Source organism: Parasteatoda tepidariorum, chromosome 10 (genome assembly GCF_043381705.1).
Source record: "Parasteatoda tepidariorum isolate YZ-2023 chromosome 10, CAS_Ptep_4.0, whole genome shotgun sequence".
Classification (NCBI taxonomy): Eukaryota; Metazoa; Arthropoda; class Arachnida; order Araneae; family Theridiidae; genus Parasteatoda; species Parasteatoda tepidariorum.
In genome coordinates, this window is record NC_092213.1 from 30,428,950 (window position 1) to 30,449,960 (window position 21,011).

A 21,011-nucleotide genomic window follows, 5' to 3' on the forward strand; every position below is an offset into this window, starting at 1 on the left:
ATATGGATGATGATTGAAGAGCTTACTTTATACATAGGATTTGTGAGTCCTTGAATAAAATTTTGTAAAAAGAAAGAAAAAAACTGTTAAATTTTTAATCTTAAATTACTGTAAAATAACCGGTAGCATCCAGTTATTTATCTGTTTATTTGTCCATACAATAAATCGTAAAGTTTACGATAAGAAATATTTCTTTACCTTTACGGTATTGAAAACTTTATAATTGTAGGGTTTTGTAACCATTTACATCTAGTATGGCTTCAAAACCGTAAAAATGAAATTCATCTAGATATTGGAGTTAGGTTATCTTAGATTTTTTGTGTTAGTTGATAGATAATTGAGTTGGATTGTAGTTGAGTTGCGTTTTTGGTAAATTAACCGCAGAATATGGTTTATCTGGTGGTGCTATCTATCGTGAAAGATGAGAAATAATAGGTTTTTTAGCAGCTTTGTGGTGCTGCCGCCAAGAGTGAATGAGAATTTACTATTTCAATATTTCAAGATCGCCGATTGAGAAGTGCAAGCCAGTGGAAAGTCTTCATGCATAGAAGACGCTGCGATTCGAACACCCAGTCAGGCGATCATGGGATGGACATATTAGTCTTATCAGCTGAAGTATGCACTCAGCTGCAAAGAACGTGGCTTCAGAAATTCGGCCTAGTTGACCCGGATATAATTATGGTTGTTAACCGTATTTAAGCAAAAAGAGTTAATAAATGATTTTTTTCTCAGAGTTTACAATTTGAATACCTTCTTCTTTATGATTATTTTACTAGTTTAGTGGTATACTGATAAATTACAATTAAATAAATTGTTAGCTAACCATTTTTTCGGAAAAAATTTCTATTGGTGTATGAAATAAAAAACAAAGCAAAAATGACTTGTCATGCATGGTTGCTAGTAAAAGAGTTAAGCATTAAAAAAAAAAAGATAAACTATAAAAAACTTTTTAAAAATGTTAATTAAATTTTTTAATTTTTCAAACAAAAATGTAGAATTACATTGTAGAAAGAAGGTGATTTTTCTTCGTTCATTTCCTCCCAGAAAGTCTTCGAAGGTGGCAGAGGTTTGTATCTACCTTTACTTTCATTTTCTCGTCTCTTCCGTGCCTGGTAATGGACAGAAAAAGTTAAGTCCTCCCCATTCAGGCCATTAATTTCAGGATCCCACGACACAGCTCTGACTACGAGATTCTCTGTCACCAATACTATGTCTTCACCTTTTGCTAAGTTGACTTCAGAGGCAAATCTGTCAACAAGATCTGTTATCCTGTTAAAAGTCGAGAAAGAGAATTATCAATTAATGCGGTTAAGAATTGTTTAGTTGCACGAACAAAATCTCCTCTATATAAACAGGGGTAATCCATTTATATTAAAATAAATGTCTGCCCGTTTGTGTGTCCCTTTTAGACTCCTTAGCCATCCGACTGGGAGAGATAAAATTTGGCATACTGATAGTTTGAACTACGGAGAAGGTCACTGTTGACATTAGAACATTCTACTTAACGGTTTGAGCCGGATGATCGAAACATGAAATGCGATTTTTTTATTAGTATCATTAGCCTTTGTTTTAGATTTATCTGTGGACGATTCTATTTTTCCAAATATTTTAACTATAACATGAGTAAAATTTGCTAGCTTATAATTCTATTTGAAGAAGAAAAGAGTTCATAGCTAGTACTTTATTATTATGTTATGTCAGATGAATTCAATGAACAACGTTAACGTGGTAACATGGAAGAACTGTGTCATCAATTTAGTATTCCAAAAAATATCTGAAACCAAATATTTATTTTGCTTATAGATTTTGTTTAAAACTTATTTTATAAAATGTAATAATTTAAAATCTACGGTAATTGAAATTAAAAAAAAAGTTTTGGAAAGACGAAATTAATGGGAAAGTAGTACAAAATCATTTAAGTGAAACGAAAAAAATCTTCATACTATTATCACGCCAACGATGCTCAGAGGATTCAAATTATAGATGCATTACAAAGTTTAAAAAAAAAGATATATACTTTAAAAAGCAAATTTCTGAAGTAATGGTACTTATTCGCTTAGGAGAATCGTTCGAAAGATCCATACTATTATCAGCACCAACAATGCTGAAATAACATTTTCAATATGTATTAATTTTATATTTTTTATATATTGAACAGCCGCCCGAATTTTTAGTTTACGACTACCATTGTTCAAATCCGTATCCTTGCAATTTTGAACTCAATTCAGAAGACAAGGGGACTCCTGGATTAAGTATTGGGAGAAATGTGCCTCAATGGAGAACTTTTTGATGGAACTAACCCGCATTTGCTTCACGTGGAGAGGAAGACCACGTGAACATCCCACGGTTAGCCTGACGGCAAGGGGACTCTGACACATGATCCGTCTACCACTGAGGATATTTCACGTTAGCACTGTAATTTGTGCAAGCCGGAAGAGGAATTCGTATAGATCAGCTATGGCTGATATTCGAAACCGGTTCACCTCATTGGAAGGCGAACACTCTATCCTCTGAGTCATCGCGACTCATATGTATTAATTGAAATATAAAAATAATAGCATATGTACTAAAGAACAAAGTTAATAGAGAAAAAATATTTATTCGTTCTGATGTACCGTAAACAATTGCCATATATTATTAACATCAATGCGTCATGAAAAAGAGTAATATGTATTAATTGAAATTAAAAAAAGCTATGTATTAAAAACTTAGTTAATGTAAAAAGGTACTTATTCATTAAAGGAACCATCGAAAATTGCCGTACGTAGATAACGCTTAATTAATTTTGGTAATAAGAACTACCGGTTTTGTGGTAAATAATGTAGTTTTAATAAGAATTTTACGAAGGATTCTCGTACTTTCGAACATATATTTCCAGTGGTAGCAAAGATAGCGTATTAACATTTTAATGAATTAGAATTGAAAGAACTGTTTTTCATACTACTTATAAGTATTATAAACAATATATTTAAAATCAAATAGAGAAATGACCATGTTTTAAATTTCCCATGAAAGTCTTGATTTGATTTTAAAATTTCGTCTTCATTTTGCTACCCTCATACATGTATTTCGTACAATATTCATATTTTGTGGGATATATAGTAAGTAACAAATATATCAATATAGGTATAAAGTATTATTGTGAAATATTTGGTAAATGATAAAAGGGCACCAATGCTAAGTGTCTCACGGCTTCTCAAAAGTTATATGTACCGGAGAAAATTACTTGATTGCGATAAATTTCTACGATCATAAGTTGGATTCGAGCATATGCATCATACCAAGTGTTAAATATAGTTAACCCATATTCCGATAGGATGAACTACAAGAAACGTGCTTTACTTGGTTTAATAATTAAAGCCAAAGGAAAGAGCTACAAATAATAATAAATAAAGAAATAAAGAATAATTTTTGTTTTATTAATTGAGGCGTTATAAGATTTTCAGTTATGTACGTGGTTTCGTAATGTTGTTCAGTATTGATTTATTGATTATTTTCTTTTTTTATTCATCACGCACGAAAAACGGGTATTGAGCTTATATTTATGTAAAAAAATCTAAAAAGTCATAAAATTTATTAAATTACTATTTTCAAACAAGCTTGTATTTAATAAATTAAATTTAAAAATAGACATATATACTTAGTTAGCATTTAAAACGAAATGATATCAATATGATATAATTGTATTGCTTATAAAATGTATTTTAATTAGATAATGTTTATTTTTATTTATTTATTTTTTTAGAAAAATATTACTTTGAAACATAATTTAAATTTTCAAATTTTGTTGTTTTTAAAAATTTATATAATAAGAATAATTATTTCGATATTAATAATAATTATTTTGTTTGAACGCTGTATGATAATTTAAGAAAAAAATCTGAATATTCAACGTTTCTATTTAATAAGAAAAATTAATTAATTCCGTATTCAGAATATATTTAAGTGTAAGCACATGATTACACTTAGTTTAGAAAATTATAAAGGTAAATTACTAACCAAATCATGTTTAAGGTAAAAGAAAGGATGTGAATGATGCAATTTAATTGTGAATTAGAAAATGAGAAATCTCCTACGAAATTGCTTATCAAAATAACAGATTCCATTAAAACCATACCTTGCAGTTGTTGATCCATTAAAATCACCGATCCATAGCAGAGATTCATTAATTGCCAATAAATTACTAACGATTGATAACATGTTGTGAGCTATCTGAAAAAGATGTAATCAAAAGATGATGAAATTTTCCATCACGATCATATGTTGTTTAAACTAATGAGTCTTGTGTATGGTTTAGGTTAAGAAAACCACTTATCGTAAGTGAGAATTACCTTTTTATCATAAATGGCGTAATCCAGAACACCTTCAATTTGCTTTGTCGCTACTTGTAGTCTTTCAATATTCAGATGTTTTGGGTCTTCTGTTAAAATCCAAAGTTCACCGGTTAAATCTTCCGCATTTTTGAAACCCTGTATAGGTAGTAATTTAATTTTAAAAAAAAGAAAAAGAAAAAACATATAACTTCATTGTTCGTAAAATATTTAAAATTGCTTAATGATATTAAGACAAAAATTATCCATGAAATATTTATTATACACTATTTGACGAACGAATTGGGTTACAGAATTGCTTAAAAGCATTATTTGTAATGCTTCACTTTATTTTCTCGTGAATGTTTTCTCTAACTTAAAACAGTATAGGGATACACTGTAAAAAATGTACGTATAAAATTCTTCGATTTTGACGAAGCTATTCCAGGGAAATGATCGTTTTGTCAAATATTGCTTGATTCTGCGAATAAATGTTTGCCAAAAATAATGAAATGCTGCCCAAGGATCACTAAATCGTCAAACAAGATAGGTTTTTTCCTTAGAGTGTAAGAAAAGGAAAAAAAATAAACTAAGTGGAGCGATAGCCCATAGAGGGCCAAGGCCTACTGTGCCCATCTCAGTTTTCTTGATATTGGGCTCTGGGGTGCAGGAGTTAGAGTGTAAGTAGGGTCGAGGTAAGTCCATAGATCGTGGATGTCAGACAAGATATTCCCACTTATAATTGATTTGGCCACCTGACCCTATAACTTTCAAATTCGGCTCACAGCTCTTGCTTTCCCGATCGATCCAATTCATGTGTGACTCGGGGCCTTATGTCTACGAGTTCATGATTGCTTGATTTTTCTTGTGCTATTGCGGTGATAGCTGTCTTGATGATGAGACTTCTAATTATTGTGCATGGGCCGTCACATAGAGCATTTCTCCCCAAAAAATGATGAAATTTTCATGAAATTTGAAAATTAAATTTTGACAGTAAATACTCAAATTTTACGAAATTTTTAATGTTTCCTTTCATCAACATTCTTTCTTTAATACAAATAGTTATTTTTAAAAAACGAAGCAGTTTCTCATATATTATAAAAACAGTTAAAAAAAGAAAGGCGTCGTCTAAAATTTTCGTCTTTACATTAAAAAGTATTTTGAAAAGCAAAAACCAAAACTTCTTGAATTGTTTTAATTCTCGATAAAGTCATAATAAATCGATAAAGTCACGCATTTCATTTCAAAAAAAGTAAAATAAATATAAAGCATGAATGAAGTATGCGAATCAAAGAAGAGAGAGATATAAAAAGTACAAATATTACGGATACTTTGCAGAAAGACGAGAAAAAAAAAGATTTATCTTGTGTGACAAATCGCAAAGGATTTCTTTCTGGAATGCCCTCAGAATCACAGAGGAGAAGAATAAATGGGAAGAAGAAATAGGGACAAATACCTCTTCTCTGCAGCTGGTGAGATCAGTCTGTCCCCAGGCGACAGATCCGTTGGACAGGAGGTAACAACGCCTCTTGGCAAATCCAGTGGCAGATTCTCGATCAGGGTAAGTGGAGCCGAAAGGACACTCTATCAACTGTGCCCTCCCGTGGGAAGTGGAGTTCCAGCGGAACACACCTTTATTACTGTGGAGAGTGTTCGGAGGACAGTGCTCTGAAAATGAAAAAAAAAGAGCTGGGTTGAAATGTATGCCAGAACGAGAAAAAAAATATTAATAATGGAATAAATGCATTGTTAAATAAAATAGAAAAATATATATAGGACGTATTGCAAACACAGTTATGTTAAAAACAGTTCCACTTGATCTTTATAAGGCTTAATTTTTACTAGTGATGTTATGATGTTAAGTTAAAATTATTTCGGATTAAAATTAATGTATTTAATATATGTACAGGGTGAATCTAAAAAGATGTACAAAATTTTAGGAAGTGATAGTACACACCCAAGCAAACCATTTTCATCAAGGAATGCATGGTCGAAACAAAACGCAAAACCGCTAGAGGGCGTCAAAGTTTATGTTCTTACATGAGTCAAAAACACGCAAAGAACGATGAAGTTATCTCCGTAATACATTAATTCATTTTTACAGAACACTTTGGGTACTTTTCCATTAATTGAGTCCCGCTGCCCTGCTTTTTCCTGTGTGAGAATGAAAATCTCAGTTCTCATCCACGTTAGGAAAGCGGTTTCATTTGCTGTTGAACGAGATTGGGACAAATATTTACGTTCAGGCTATAGAGGGTGTTTTTTACTCTTTATTGCCTATACTTCCATTTTACTAGACGCAAGCTCTTTATTGCCTAAGTTTCGTTTCCTGTATACTTTGATGCCATTTGGCTCACGATGTGTATCTCATTTAGCTTTGAGACACTCTAGGGTAGTTCTTCTTGTATACGTATTTTTGTTAACTGATTTATTATTTGTGTTTAAAAGAAGAATCGTTCTAGGAATCTTTAATTGAAGACCTGTTATTTAAAGACATAATAATCGTTATCTGAAAAAAAAAAGAAAGAATCGTTACATAAAACACTTCTTACCTTGCTAACACTATACCAACTTCAAAACTTAAATCTAAATGATTATTTACAAAATGAACTTAATCTCGCTGCTAGAACAATATGCTAACACTACCGTACAATGGTGCACGGATTACAACAAGAAAAAACAGTAATAAACAAGTAAAAAGGGGCCAAATTGGGACGGCCAAAAAAGCGAGCTCTGTCTGAATCTAGCAGCCATGACATCTTTTTTTAACAGTACATCTATAAATAACTAAAACAAATTTTCACTTCAAACTTCCCAGAATTACTTAATATCATTAATATCTTACGAAATACAGCAGATTTGAGCTCAGAAGTTATGAAATTTATATCTTTTATTAAAAAAAAATATGTTTGAAAATATCGCCTCGCAAAATAAGCTTTAGCAATCTTTTTAACTGGAAGTCAAGAAGGTCGACATTGTTGTTTATATTGATAATATCATCCATAAAATTGGTTAAAAGTTAACATGACTGCATCTCAAAATCATAAAAATAATCACGTTGTGTTTTTTAATCAACTGACACAATAAAAGCTTTCTTTTTTCGACTTACCTACTAGATGACACCTTTTTCCTTTATAACCAGGTGCACAGCGGCAGTGGAATGAATTAATTAAATCTCTGCAAGTCCCACCGTGCTTACATGGGGATGACGAACATTCGTCGATGTCTGTTTCACACTGTTTACCTGAAAATGACATCTATATTTAAATATGCATTGTGATGCTATTATAGACATTACATATTTCCTAGCTTTTAAAAATTCTTTAATATCATAAATTTATTTTTTTAGTCATTCTTTAACATTCCTGCATAATTTTTAACATTCTTTATTCCTTTTCTTTCTATTCTTCAACATTTCCTATGTAATTAAATTAAATCGATTATTTAATTTTGACCCCATTTTATTAAAAAAAATTATTATGAATACTTTTATACTTTTCTTAACAATCAATATAACAGCTAACTCATTAATTCAGTTTCGCGACTATTCGAATACCAAAATCTAATTTTAACAATATTTTTCTTTCAGATGCTTTTTTTTTAAATCTCTAACCTCAAAAATGTTTCGGTTACTGGGATATATTTAATTCTAACGGTCTTTTTTAAGTGATTAAGTTGTTGCCAGATAATTTAAAAAATTTAATATTAATAACACCGAGTTGGCTTTTGTTTTGGCTATATTATCTATTGATAACTCGCCAAATTTTGGGTTGCTTAAGCCATGCTTCTAAGCGTCCGTTAGCAACTATGCATATACTGGAAATTTGAACTTTTTGGCATTAGGACGGGGATGGGTGGGTTTGGATGTCCAATGGCCCCTCTGTCCAACCGTTAAATAGTGTTAAAAATTGTTGTATAAAAATGGATGCCTTAAAAGAAGCTGTCTTCATATCTGTGTGAGAGATGGCTTAATATTTTATTTTGTTAGCATATTTTTGGAAGTTTTTAATATCTCCATATTTATAAATATTAATAAGAATGATTTTCTTTGTCAGATTATATTTCAGCAATTTCACAGTTTCGTACAACAGCAATGAATAAGAATTTTCACAATTACAATCCGGCATGATATATATATTTTGGCATACTACACCACATTTAATGTTTTAAGAGTGCATTTAAAAAAGACTCAAAATAAGCTTTGAGAGCATGTTGAATTGAAAGCTGTCTTTAAACAAGACAGCTTTTTTAACTAGACTAAATTTCCACTAAGCTCTTCATTTTTATCGGTAAAATAAATGATTCAAGTTTCCTAAAGAGGGCTTACGATTTGAACAATAAATTGAAAGAAGAAAGAAAGGTATAAATGCGTTCGTGTTTGGAAAACAAAAACATTTATTCTCAGAAGGTTTCAAATTAGTTATCATGTTTTTCAACAGATGGCGCTGTTAATGTATAAACAGTATAAAATAATGATTTTAAAGTAAATCGTTTTTGCAGAATCAAAATGGTGAAGTCTTAGAACCAAATTAACATACGCCCGTGCAAGTATTTAAGTTAAAATGGTTAATATCTGGCAGAAAATACAATTTCATAGTCTATACTCAGCGGTGTCATCTATTGGCAAAAAATTGTAATAATTCTGAAATTTTTTGCAAATAAATTAAATCGGGATTTTTTTTGTTGCCGCATGAGAATTTTTTGAAACAGATCTTAGATACTTTCGTATCGCTCGATTCAAATCTGCAATCAATTTCTCTCACCAAACTACAACTTTTTTACAACTACAAACTACAACTACAAAATTTTAGTCTAATTTTAGGCCAAAATTTACAAGCTAAAAACGCCATAAATACAGATGGTCACATAAATAATGTGAAAAACTGATATGTTAAAGCACAGCACTAGGATAAAAATTGCATAGAAGTTAACCTATCTCCGGAAATGTCATCACAAGCCGCTAGAGGAGATTTTCAATTATGAACTATTTTTTCGTGTACTTCTGAACATGTCATAATAGCGTCTTTAGTTACGTACAATGGCATTTCCGGTCAAGGGCTCGTATGCACTCTTTATCTTGATGATGTGTTTTAACTCCCCTTTGAAGTTTGTCGCAAAATTTGCATAAGCCACTGTTACTCATAACGCTCTTAAAATAAAAAAAATATTATTGAAAACTTTCGCTTTAAGAGCAAAAATAATATCAGATTTGAAATTCCAATCCTCGAAACAAACAAGATCAAGTATTTGTATAAATGCTACAAAATTTTTTCCTCAGTGTTAACTGGCTTCCTGAATAGGGCCCACCAACTCTACTTTTCTGATTCCTTTTTTAATTGAATTATTAAATCAATGATTATTTTTGAAACATCTGGCGCATACTTAATATGTCCATTTATCACCTAGCTCACCTGTATAACCTGGTACACATCTGCACACATATTCTTCCTGAGATGAATTTTGGCATTTTCCTCCATTACGACAAGGATCAATGGAACATGGATCATAGAACTGGCAAGTTTTTCCGTAATAGCCTTTTGTGCAGTAGCACTGATACTTGTGGCTGGCAGTGCTTTCACAACGTCCACTGTGCAAGCAAGGAGAGGGTCTTATAGCACATGGATTGAAATCACTGCAGTTTTGTCCGGAAAATCCAGGTAAGCACTCGCAGCGATATTTGTTACTCGATATGTTTTGACACTTGCCGAAATTTTCGCATGGCTCTAGGGAACAAGGGTTGAATTTGTCGCAAACGTCACCGTAATAGCCCTGCTTACAGTCACAATGGTAACCAGGCTCCTCGTTCAGAATGTGACAATCCCCGTGCTGGCAAATATTCATCTGGCAATCTGAAATATAGAAACGTTTTCATCTGATTTTAGTTGCTATATTTAAAAAAAAATATAAAAAGAATCTCCTATTTTTCTAAAAGATATTATATTTAGTTTTTTCTGCTTGCATTATAGATATGTTTAAGGTTACTCATACGCTATGAAATGGTTGATGCTCGCATATAGGGTGTTTCGTAACAACTACGCTTGATATATATTATTTTGTACTCTTTGTCGAAAATGAAGATAGATATACAGTTTAGGAGGTGCAAATTATAGTGGAGGGATAGAACACAAAATTGTTATTGAAGTCATGGTTGAGTAAGGTGGATGTGCAGAACATGCCTATTGCCCATTATAACTTGAAGTTTTTATCAATGTTTTACAACTTTTTTTCTGTTTTCCTCAGCAATTAAATGGATTTTAATGGATTGTGTAATGTGTGGGGGAAAAAATGGTCCACCCTGAATAATTAACGATTTAATAATTGGATCCTCACATTTTAGGACTCAATATACTTATTTAAAATTTGATTTCTCAAAAAATATCGAACGATATCGCACAAATTTTGTATTTAGCCATGTCAAATTACGTTCTTTGAAATGATGTAAAATTTATACCTTACAATTAAAAATAATTTCAGATATTATTAAATGTAATAATAAAAAATAATAAATTTTTGCTTGAAATAGTGAATTAAATAATTTTATAATTATATGCAATAAATTTCCATCTCGCATAAAAAGTTCTGGAGACAAAGGGAAATAAGCAAAAAAATATAATTAGCATAAGGGTCCAAACTTTGGAGAGCTCTCCTGGACAAACTATTGGGACCGAAATTCCCAGATTGCGGCTATCCCCTTTATTTTGGGAGTCAAAAATTCGAATCTGACGATTAAAAAGGTATGTTTATACTCACCGGAAGTTTTTATGTGTGATTTCGCAAATTAAAATGTTTTCTGCACTAATTAATTAGCATACCTTCAAACAATTAAGATTGAGTTGTGGAACGTGAAGATCCAATCATTAGGTTAAAAGTTATTCAGGATAGTCCGTCTTTTTGCGAGCTGTACATGTGCTTTCCTCAATAGCAATTTGTCATGAATCGGTAGTGTGTTTGTACAGTTCTCATTTACGTATAATTTTGTAACTCCCAATATTAACGCTTTTTTTATATGCAAGTTTTCAAACAAATGTACAGTTAACGATCTTTGCAGAACACTTTACGTATTTTGATAGATATTCATGAAGCACTTTTCCCAATATGATTTAAATGAGTTTTCGCAATTAAAATAGAGTTTAATTAACAGTAAAAAAACTATATTATACTTCATTTAAAAGTTAAATATTATTCACAGCTCTGGCAACAAATTTTTTTTTAATTAATGCTAGATATAGGATTTAATTTCATAATGATTCTTTGAAAATTAATATTTACTCGCGAAACTATAAAGTTACTTATAATAGTTATGTTACAAAACATAACACAGACAGCGTGCAATACAGCATGTTTGATTGGTATTTTAAAAATATTCAATTCTACAGAACTAGGCAAAATAAATTTCTCAGTGTGTTAAATTATTTTGTCATTTATTTAAACATAGTAATTTCGGTTAAAAAAACTATGCTACAAATAGATTTTTGATGTTTGTTTATTCACTCAAGACCTTATTGTATCTAAATAAATGAGACTTCGTTTAACTTGCTCTTAAGCTCTACAATTCCAGTACTTACAGTTTGGTCTTGTTTTGAACCTGTCCACTGTGCTACCTTCTCCAGTTTCTAGTCTATTCCTTCCATATATTCGAATATCGAAGTCATTCAATTTTGTAAGACTAAGCAAAATAAATTACTTAGGTTGTTAAACTGTTTGATATTGTGTTGAAATGAAACGGCATTCGATTTAAAAAAAAATCTATGCTGCAGAAATATATTTCTCATGCTTTTATAGTGCACTTTGAAGCTTATTGCTTCCCAATTACCAAAACTTCGTTTAACTTGTTTTTCAGTTCTTCAATCTCAATACTCACAATCGGGTCTTGTTCCGAACCTGCCAACTGTGCTACCTTGTCCAGTTTCGAATCTATTCCATCCATATATTCGAAACTCGTAGTCCGTCCAAGGTTTAAGTTCTACCAGAGTGGAGCACTTCGACATTGCATCGGATGTTATATTGAGAAAAGAGGGTGCATCATGGGGATTCTCTACTTCTCTGTACTTTATAATGTAACCTAACACTTGCCCATACTCGGGACGTGTCCAGCATACTTGCACTGTAGAGCCTGTTGCGTTGGTAGAACGAACGTTTCTTGGTTCTGGAAAATGAAAAGCAAATGCGAATTTTAAAAATATTTTTATTTATATATTGAAATTGTGACGAATAATTACAAGAAAAGAGTATGACATCACTATCTGGCATGCATTCTCGCACACCGTGAAAATTTTAGATAAAAGTACTGACTCCCTCAGTGCAACATCCGTAAAATTCACTTCAATGTAAAGTCCATTTTTTATAAAATTTTATACTTTAAAATTTAAAGCATTATTTATTTAACTACAATGCTTCAGTAATTTTACAGTAAATACAGTTGTAAAAATAACCGTATATCGGAATTTTTATTCTTTAAAATTTTGTGGTAAAAATGCACTATAAAAATGGATACTCAAATTTCACGAAACTTTCTTTGTTTTTGACGAAGCCGTTTCCTGGTATATACTGCTCAGAGAAAAATTTTCGTCAAAGTGGCGAAATGACTGTCGTCACTTTTTGGGGAAACTAATTTCGTCAAAATTAAAGAAATATTTCATCATTCTATTTCTTCAACAAAAAAAATGCTTCTAATATATTTAACTTTTCTAATAATCATTTTATCGTGGGCACCTTTCAGGTCACCCAAACAACACAAGGACATATAGAACAGAGAGATAAATTACACCTATGCCCGAAGCGGGATTCAAACCTGTGATCGTCCTAATACGAGGCCAAATACACTTTACAGACCAGTCGGCTTTATTTTCGATCGTCTAGTTTTCATTCTAGTTAACGATTTTCCACAATGCTCTACGATGAGGTTTCGAGTTGAGGAGGAAACATCTTCATCCTATATTTGAGAGTTCGCGTTTCGTCACAAATTCCGTGATTTCGTGACGAAATAATTCTCACGATTAGCGAAATACAGCTCAAAGATTGCTGTATCGTCCAAAGTGAGAATTTTATTTCTTAGATGTATTTCTTTTAAAATAAAAATTTTTTTTAAACTTTTATTATTATTTTATAAAGAGCAATTAATTTTACTAGCATTATGCAGTTTTTCCTAGTAATTCAAGTGGCAGCATAATGACATATTATAATTTCATAACTGTTTACTGCCACGTTCTTCCACTTTTACAAGCCTGACAGATTTATTTTGTGTTATTAATAACAAGGCTCAGACTGAATAACATAGTTTATGCTATCAATGGTTTAAAAAAAGCAGGAAAACCTACTTATTTTTTAAAATTTCTTAAAATGGATTTTTCTCAGAAAAGGTTTTTCTGATAAAACAACAAAATTACTTACCAATCGTTCACTTAAACAAAAGAACTAATGTTGGAATCATTTATGTAGGTTAGAAAGAAATGAAAATAAGTGCCAAGGAAAATTACACTTGTTCGTGTGACGCACAAAATATTGACTGGAAAACTTATTTTTACAAAATATTTTAGATAACATTCCTTGTGCACACAATCTATATAGACAGAAATGACTTTTACAGTTTCGGAGTAGAAAACTAAATTAGAAAAAAAAATGTAAATTAAGATTCAAAGCAAGGAATTATTGAAACTATCGCTGGTGACATGCCAGGAAAACGGCATTTTAAAACTCAACATCCATTTTTAAATGCATAATTGTTAAAATCAGTGAAAGAATTTTTCTAAAAAAACTAACAAAAAAAAAAGTATTAATGAAACCTTTAAAAAATTAATGAATTTATAGTATAATATTAGATTTCGGTAGCAGTTACAGTAAATTTTATAACTTTAGTTATAAAGCTGACCCAAATTTTGTGTTTACGACTACTAATGTTCAACTCCGTAGCCTTGTAATTTTGAGCCCTATAGAGAAGACAACGGAAGGATCAAGTATTAGGAGAAATTTGTATTCGCGGAGGACTTTTTGAGGGAACTAACCCGCATTTGCGTTACATGGTGAGGAAAACCACAAAAACCATCAACGGCTAGCCTGACGGCAAGGGGACTCAAACACGTGATCCGTCTGCCACTGAGCATATTTTATGTCAGCACTGTGATCGGTGCGAACAGGGTGCGGAATTCGTAACGACCAGCTGCCGCTTGGATTCGTACCAGGTTCAATTTATTGGAAGGCGAACGCTTTATCCCCTGAGCTACCACGGCTTAGTAACGGTAAATTGTCATATTTGGTGAAAACCACCCATACAATATAGTTACGCAGTGATAGTTATTAGGAAAGGAAAAAAAAGTGATAGTTACTGAGACAAATTAACCTCTTAATGATTGGTTAGTTTTCAAGAAAACAATCACAAAAGTGCTTATTTTTTTGACTTTTGTATTTGTATTACGCATTTGATTTGTGCTGAAATCTAGTTTAAAATAAACTAACTATCTACAATTACTTAAGTAACGGTAAATTGTCATATTTGGTGAAAACCACCCATACAATATAGTTATGCAGTGATAGTTATTAGGAAAGAAAGGAAAAAAAAGTGATAGTTACTGAGACAAATTAACCCCTTAATGATTGGTTAGTTTTCAAGAAAACAATCATAAAAGTGCTTATTTTTTTGACTTTTGTATTTGTATTACGCATTTGATTTGTGCTGAAATCTAGTTAAAAATAAACTAACTATCTACAATTACATTAAAAAATATCCTGGTACTGCTATCTGGTGTGCAAAATGAGAAATAAAATGTTTTCCGGGCAAAAGAAATGAATTAGTTTTATTCTTATTGGAGCGTTAATACTGAACACTCCAGCCCGTCAATATCACGGGAGCAAGAAATACCGGGCGAAAATTCTCCCCGTCATTTTCACGGAAGCGAGAAGGAAGGGGTTGAAAAAAGAAAAAAAAATTAGGCATTATTGGTGAGATTTATTAAAACTGAGTGGCTGGTTGGGATTATTTTTTGAGCAGGCAAACCCATATCGTTGCTCTGTTAGTGCTTAAGTAAAAAAGTTGAAACAAAAACTTCCTGGGCCTACACTGTAAAAAAATTGTCGGTATTTTATACCGCAATTTGATATGAAATTTTCTTTACAGTGTATATCGATTATAAAAACAGTCCTATTCCTTTTACCTCAATCATTGTGATTAATATTTATTGGACAATAAAAGCAAAGTTTGTGCATGTAACCCAAAAATCATAAATATATTTTATATATTTTAACCTGATTTTAAGCACGTTCTAACGAACTTTATATTTAGAGTAACATTAATTATGATGTGGGATAGTTTACAATACAATTTTACAAACCAATTGGAAATCTTCAAAGTTTCCAATTGCATAACTTTTATTCCATTCCTTACTTAAAGTTTACGAAGCACATTACATCCAACTATTGCAATTTTCTTAAAAAAGTATGATTTGCTAACTAAATGTATAGAACTACTCCCTTTCTTTGTCAAATACAAGTTGCCAATGTTTAAAAGAGAGCAAATAAATTCTAAAGAGACTTATCATCAATAAGTTAGAACTAATTCCAGTGCTCGTATGGAACCTTCAATTTTTCTTCCCATTAACACCTGCCAAACGGTACAGCCCTTAGTAAAAGATACCTAATGTAAAGTTATCGTGTTGACATAGTATCCTTACACCGATAGCAGAATATCATTATTTAAGGAAGATCCTCCTACATATAGATAGTAGATACCTTTGATCTTATGCGAGTAATTTAAAGCTTATATTTACATACGTTGCAAATAGCGTTCTTAAACTCAAAGGATTCGCGTGATTTAAAATACGGAAAAGTGGATAAAATTAACTAAAAATATGTTCATTTAGTAAAAATAATCTTTTTGGAACGGAGAGCTTATATTCGGTTACTGATTATAACTTTATATCGTAGTATGTACAGTAATATCAAAATTGTTTTTTTATTATTAAATATTTGGTCTTATTAATTTATTGTAATATGGTTCCACCAGTATACGTATAGTTTCAATAATCGTTACAGTTTGCAATGCACCGAAATGAGGAATAAATGTTTTTTAATTATATTTGTAACAATCAATACATAATAAAATTAAGTTTAATAAAATAAATAAATTAATTCTTTTTTAACACTTTATTTTTTACAAGAAAGAAAGAAATACTCAAAGCCAAGTAATAAACTTTTGATAAATAATGAACTGTAAAAAAAACTCCATTTCAATGTCTATATCAGCATGCTGTTACATGATCACATTTCTAAATGCGGAAAGAGTAGTTTAAAGTATTTTGAAAAATTCACAAATAAAAAGCAATAAAAGCGAAATTGTTCATTAGAATAGATAAGCTCATAAATAGATAAGTTCTTAGAATAGATAAGTTCAATAGGTCATTAGATAAGCGAAATTGTTCATTAGAATTAATTTATAAATGAAAACGAGCTTTAAAACATACGATGAATTTCTTCAGTTGAAATATTTACTATGCAATGTACTGCAGCAAATCGAGCAATTTTAAATGGGTAATTAAGAATGAATGTTCAGCTATAATTAATTTAAATATGCAAGAATGCATAAGAAACGTAAAAGCATTTAATTTTTAGAATTGAAGAACAGGGGAAAATCTTTATTTTTCACAACTGACGTCCGTTAGGTACCATTGACACAGTCCGTTACCTGTTTAAAAGTTACCTGTTGTGTTGTAAACGCTTCACAAAGATGCATTGAGCGAGAATATTCAAAGAAATTTTATTCTGTAACTGGCGTTGGACAGCCGACTCCTGTCTGAGTTAATGACTGACAACTCCGTAAACTTGTAATGCAGAATGTCGTCTGGGTCGGTGAACCCAACCCCGACGACAAGGAATTCCCTGGATCAAGAGTTGGGACAAACTATCTTTCGTGGAGGACTTTTTGATAGAACTTACCCTCATTTACGTTACATTACGCGGAAAACCACAAAAACCTCTCTCGGTTAGTCCCATGTCAATGGGATTTTTATCACATGATCCGTCTACCACTGAGGATATTTTTTATGTAAGTGCTGTACTTGGTGCGAACCGGAAGCGGAATTCGTATCAATCAGCCACCGCTGGGATTTGAAACTGGGTCACCTCATTGGGAGGCGATCGCTCTATCTAATTTCGTAATAAATGAAACAAGCTTATTCATAAAATTTCCTGTATTCAAACATGGAGGAAGTAAATATCATTTTTGAACTTTAATTATTCAAATGGTCTATGAAATATACACTATACACTTGGGCCGGGATAGCCTGGTCGGTAGGGCGATGGGCCCATGTCCGAGAGTTCGTGGGTTTGAACCCAGCCGGTTGAAGGCTCCCCGTGTAGTAAAGTGACTGATGCAGGTTAAATCAGTCGAGGTGCAAAAGTCCTCCATGTTCCCTTAACAAATCAATACCTCTGAGGGTACTGGATTAGAGATCGATCGTTCTCTGATTCAAGTCAAAATTACGATCTGTGGATGAATGAATGGATGTATGAATGGGTCCGCCCTATTAACGGGTGTGACGTATGGCGTGGCAGAAGTCGAATTCTTGGTCATAGATGGCGCCACTGGAAAACAAGAAGCGCACACTCTGTCTTAAATTTGCTCGGTTTCACCAAGCAGGCTTGCCCGTGTGGCAAGTAGCATTAGAAACAACAACAACAACTCTACACTTACCTGAAATGGTTTTGATGAGCACTTCAATTTTAGCGTAGTCTGTTCTCTTAGGTGAACCACCATCAACAGAAACCACTCCCAACTCAATCATTGGTTCAGATGTTCCAGATTCCAAGGATTTTGATAGGGTTATCACACCAGTTTGAGGATCTATAGCAAAGCGGCCCTTCGGGTCCGCAGGATCAGCTAATTTATAATATACTTCTGCATTGTAAGGAATGGCATCTTCATCTTTGGCTCGCACTCTTAGGACAGTTGCCCCTACCTTGGATCGAACATGCAGTTCGCCTCTGTATAGGTCGTGTTCAAAATCCGGTGGATGAACGTTGAACTCAGTGACTGTTATCTGAAGCTGACGTAGTTTTGTTTCTCCTTGGCTGATGGCTACTGCTATAATCTGCAACATGCATATTTAATCTTAAAACGTTTCAAACGAACATTATACTAGGTCTAATGAGAATAAATAATAGTAGAATAAGTGATAATGTATCAGAGCACAAATAATGCAGTCAATAAAAGACAAGTATAACCGTTGCCATCATCAAAGTGAAAACACACAGACCTAGAAAAACGCTGCGATATGATAAAAACATAATGATCAAAGATTATGATGCTTGTTATAATTTGGTTTTGATTAACACTGCCCCTATAACCACAATAACATTAACACTAATTAAAATTATTTAAGCATTTTTGGTACCATAATAAATAGTTTAGGGATTTTTTTGCAGTCTCCCCCCCCCAAAAAAAATGCATTTTCTCCGTTAATTTTCATTTTTAGAATATGACTTATTTTTTTTTTTGTTTCCATTATCGTAGATTTTAAATGAGTTGTTTTTAATTGTAACATATTTGAAGAGAGTAACTATAAACGAAATAGACACATGATTTCAGATAACTTTTGAAATGCTAATTGGGTGGTGTAGCCTTCTTATGCCACTGACTTTATCCTCGAGCATGATTGGTGCTCTCAAAGGTAGGGGGTAGTATTTGTAGAAGCTATTTCAACTTCCGGTAGAAGATTCGCTTGTAGTGATCTCTTTTTTTTTGACATCATCTTTTGATTTATTTTTTAATATGATTTTTAATATGATTTTAATTTTTCAACAAAAATTGCTCGGAAATTTTCGTGTGATATATAAATCACAGTAGCCCGAAATATTAGTAACTATTTCTCTCCCCTGAGAGAAAAATTGCTTATAAATAAGAGCAACTCACACTTTGACCAATCAAGTAATTTGCTTTTTATGACATTTCAATTCTATGTGATGACGTTTAAATAAAAATGGTGGTGACGTTGATGAAGAGGATGATCGGATGAAATTTTGAATTAATACAATCAACTAATTAAGTTAATTTATAAAATATAACGGATATCTATTCTAGAGCGTCCGTGATTTACTTTTCCTCCCTTTGCGAACATGGTTGAGAAAATATGGGATAATAGCATCACAGCAAAAAATAATAATATTAGCCAAAAGTTAAGATAAGAAACAAAAAATGGTAACCCTATTACGATCAACCGTTTGGGCAATTAAGTAATCCTATCGGCAACTCCAAACTGCAAAATTGCCCTAGAGTTGAGGATAGAGTAGAGGTTACGTTTACGGTAGCTGTTATTTTTCTCTCGTGTGATATCAGTATTAGTCACCTTCCACTGCTTTTCACATCATAATTTTGATCTGTAATTCTTACCATGATCTATAACTTTGCTTATAACTCGCATTGAGCGATTTATTTAAACTGACATTACTGAAATGAACCTAATCTCGAAATTTTATCTCCTAATTCTGAAAATTTCTAACTGGTAGGAATCCTTTGATGTTAGCATTGTAGATAAAATTGAAAAAATAACCTGAAGGATTCATCATGACAGTTGGAAATGTAAAGCCTTTCTAATTTGGCGTAATTTGTTAAAAATCTGCAATTATCTCCTCTTGTGCCTAAGCTTTTGGGGCAAGTAAAACAAATTAAAAATTCTTACTGTTTCAAATTTTTATCTATTGCTTCTCTGTTATTTCAAATCGCTTAGCATATATTTATTTCATTTACAGTAAAATGATTGGGAAAAAATTTGCGTTATATTTTGATATTTTCAAAATTCCAAGTATGCCTAATCTTTTATGACGCACCTAATATATAGTAGTGATATTGTTTGTAATCAATTTTATAATTTATTATTAATAAAATATTTTAAATATCAGCTAAATATAAAATAAATAAATATAAAATAAATAAATATAAAATTAAAAAATATAAAAAATAAATAATGAATAAATATAAATTTTTTTTTAATATTTATTTATTTATATGTATTATAATTTTTATATGCACTTTATTTATATCATTTACAATTTTTATATGCACTGGCATGTTAAGCTGGACAAATCCCATGGTAGGTTTTGTACGACTGCCTTACTATTCACAATATTTCTTAATTTTGATATTATCTTTAGGTTGCTTGTTTTATTGCTTGTTGTAATGTATTCGCATATTTCACTTACTGAAAAAATTGAGTTTAAAATGCATAAAAAATTCATTTTTTTCAATATGATATAGAAAAGTTAAAAGAGTTTGAAAAGAATTTATTCGGAAATATTCACTGGGAAAGAATTATTTTTCAGAACTATAGAACTATATTCAATTATTTGTGATATGTAGGGGAGAGTGGGATCAATTTTAAATTTTTTTATTGAACTATTTTTTAACTAACAAAAAATCCAATATATTATTAGTATTAATTGACAGACGAGTAAAGTAGACTATCCTCTACTAGAAAGAAGAAATAAATACCTTATTTTAAAGGTTATTATATTAGTTATTAACAATTTTTGACAGTCGTGCACTTGTTACAATTGTCCCCACTTACGGGGTCAATTGTAACAATTCATAAATTCTACCAAAACATAGTTAATTATAAATATTATCATAACTGTGATATATTTTTTTATTGATCAAAATAGTAGTGATATTTTAGGAGTAAAAATAATAATGAGCAGAGACCTAAAGGGTTAAACTTT

At 31.5% G+C, this 21,011-nt stretch overlaps 1 protein-coding gene across 1 annotated transcript in view; it reads right to left on the reverse strand.

The window, feature by feature from the left end:
* LOC107457221 (uncharacterized) overlaps positions 1–21,011 on the reverse strand; it is a 78,165-nt gene that overhangs the window by 17,748 nt on the left and 39,406 nt on the right. Inside the window, exons 3-10 of the mRNA XM_043042031.2 lie at positions 17,992–18,388; positions 12,172–12,456; positions 9,722–10,159; positions 7,420–7,554; positions 5,767–5,978; positions 4,332–4,469; positions 4,118–4,212; positions 1,002–1,269 (exon numbers count right to left, since the gene is read on the reverse strand). Of these exons, the coding sequence (XP_042897965.2) occupies positions 1,002–1,269; positions 4,118–4,212; positions 4,332–4,469; positions 5,767–5,978; positions 7,420–7,554; positions 9,722–10,159; positions 12,172–12,456; positions 17,992–18,388 (1,968 nt within the window). The remainder of the gene's footprint in view (positions 1–1,001; positions 1,270–4,117; positions 4,213–4,331; positions 4,470–5,766; positions 5,979–7,419; positions 7,555–9,721; positions 10,160–12,171; positions 12,457–17,991; positions 18,389–21,011) is intronic.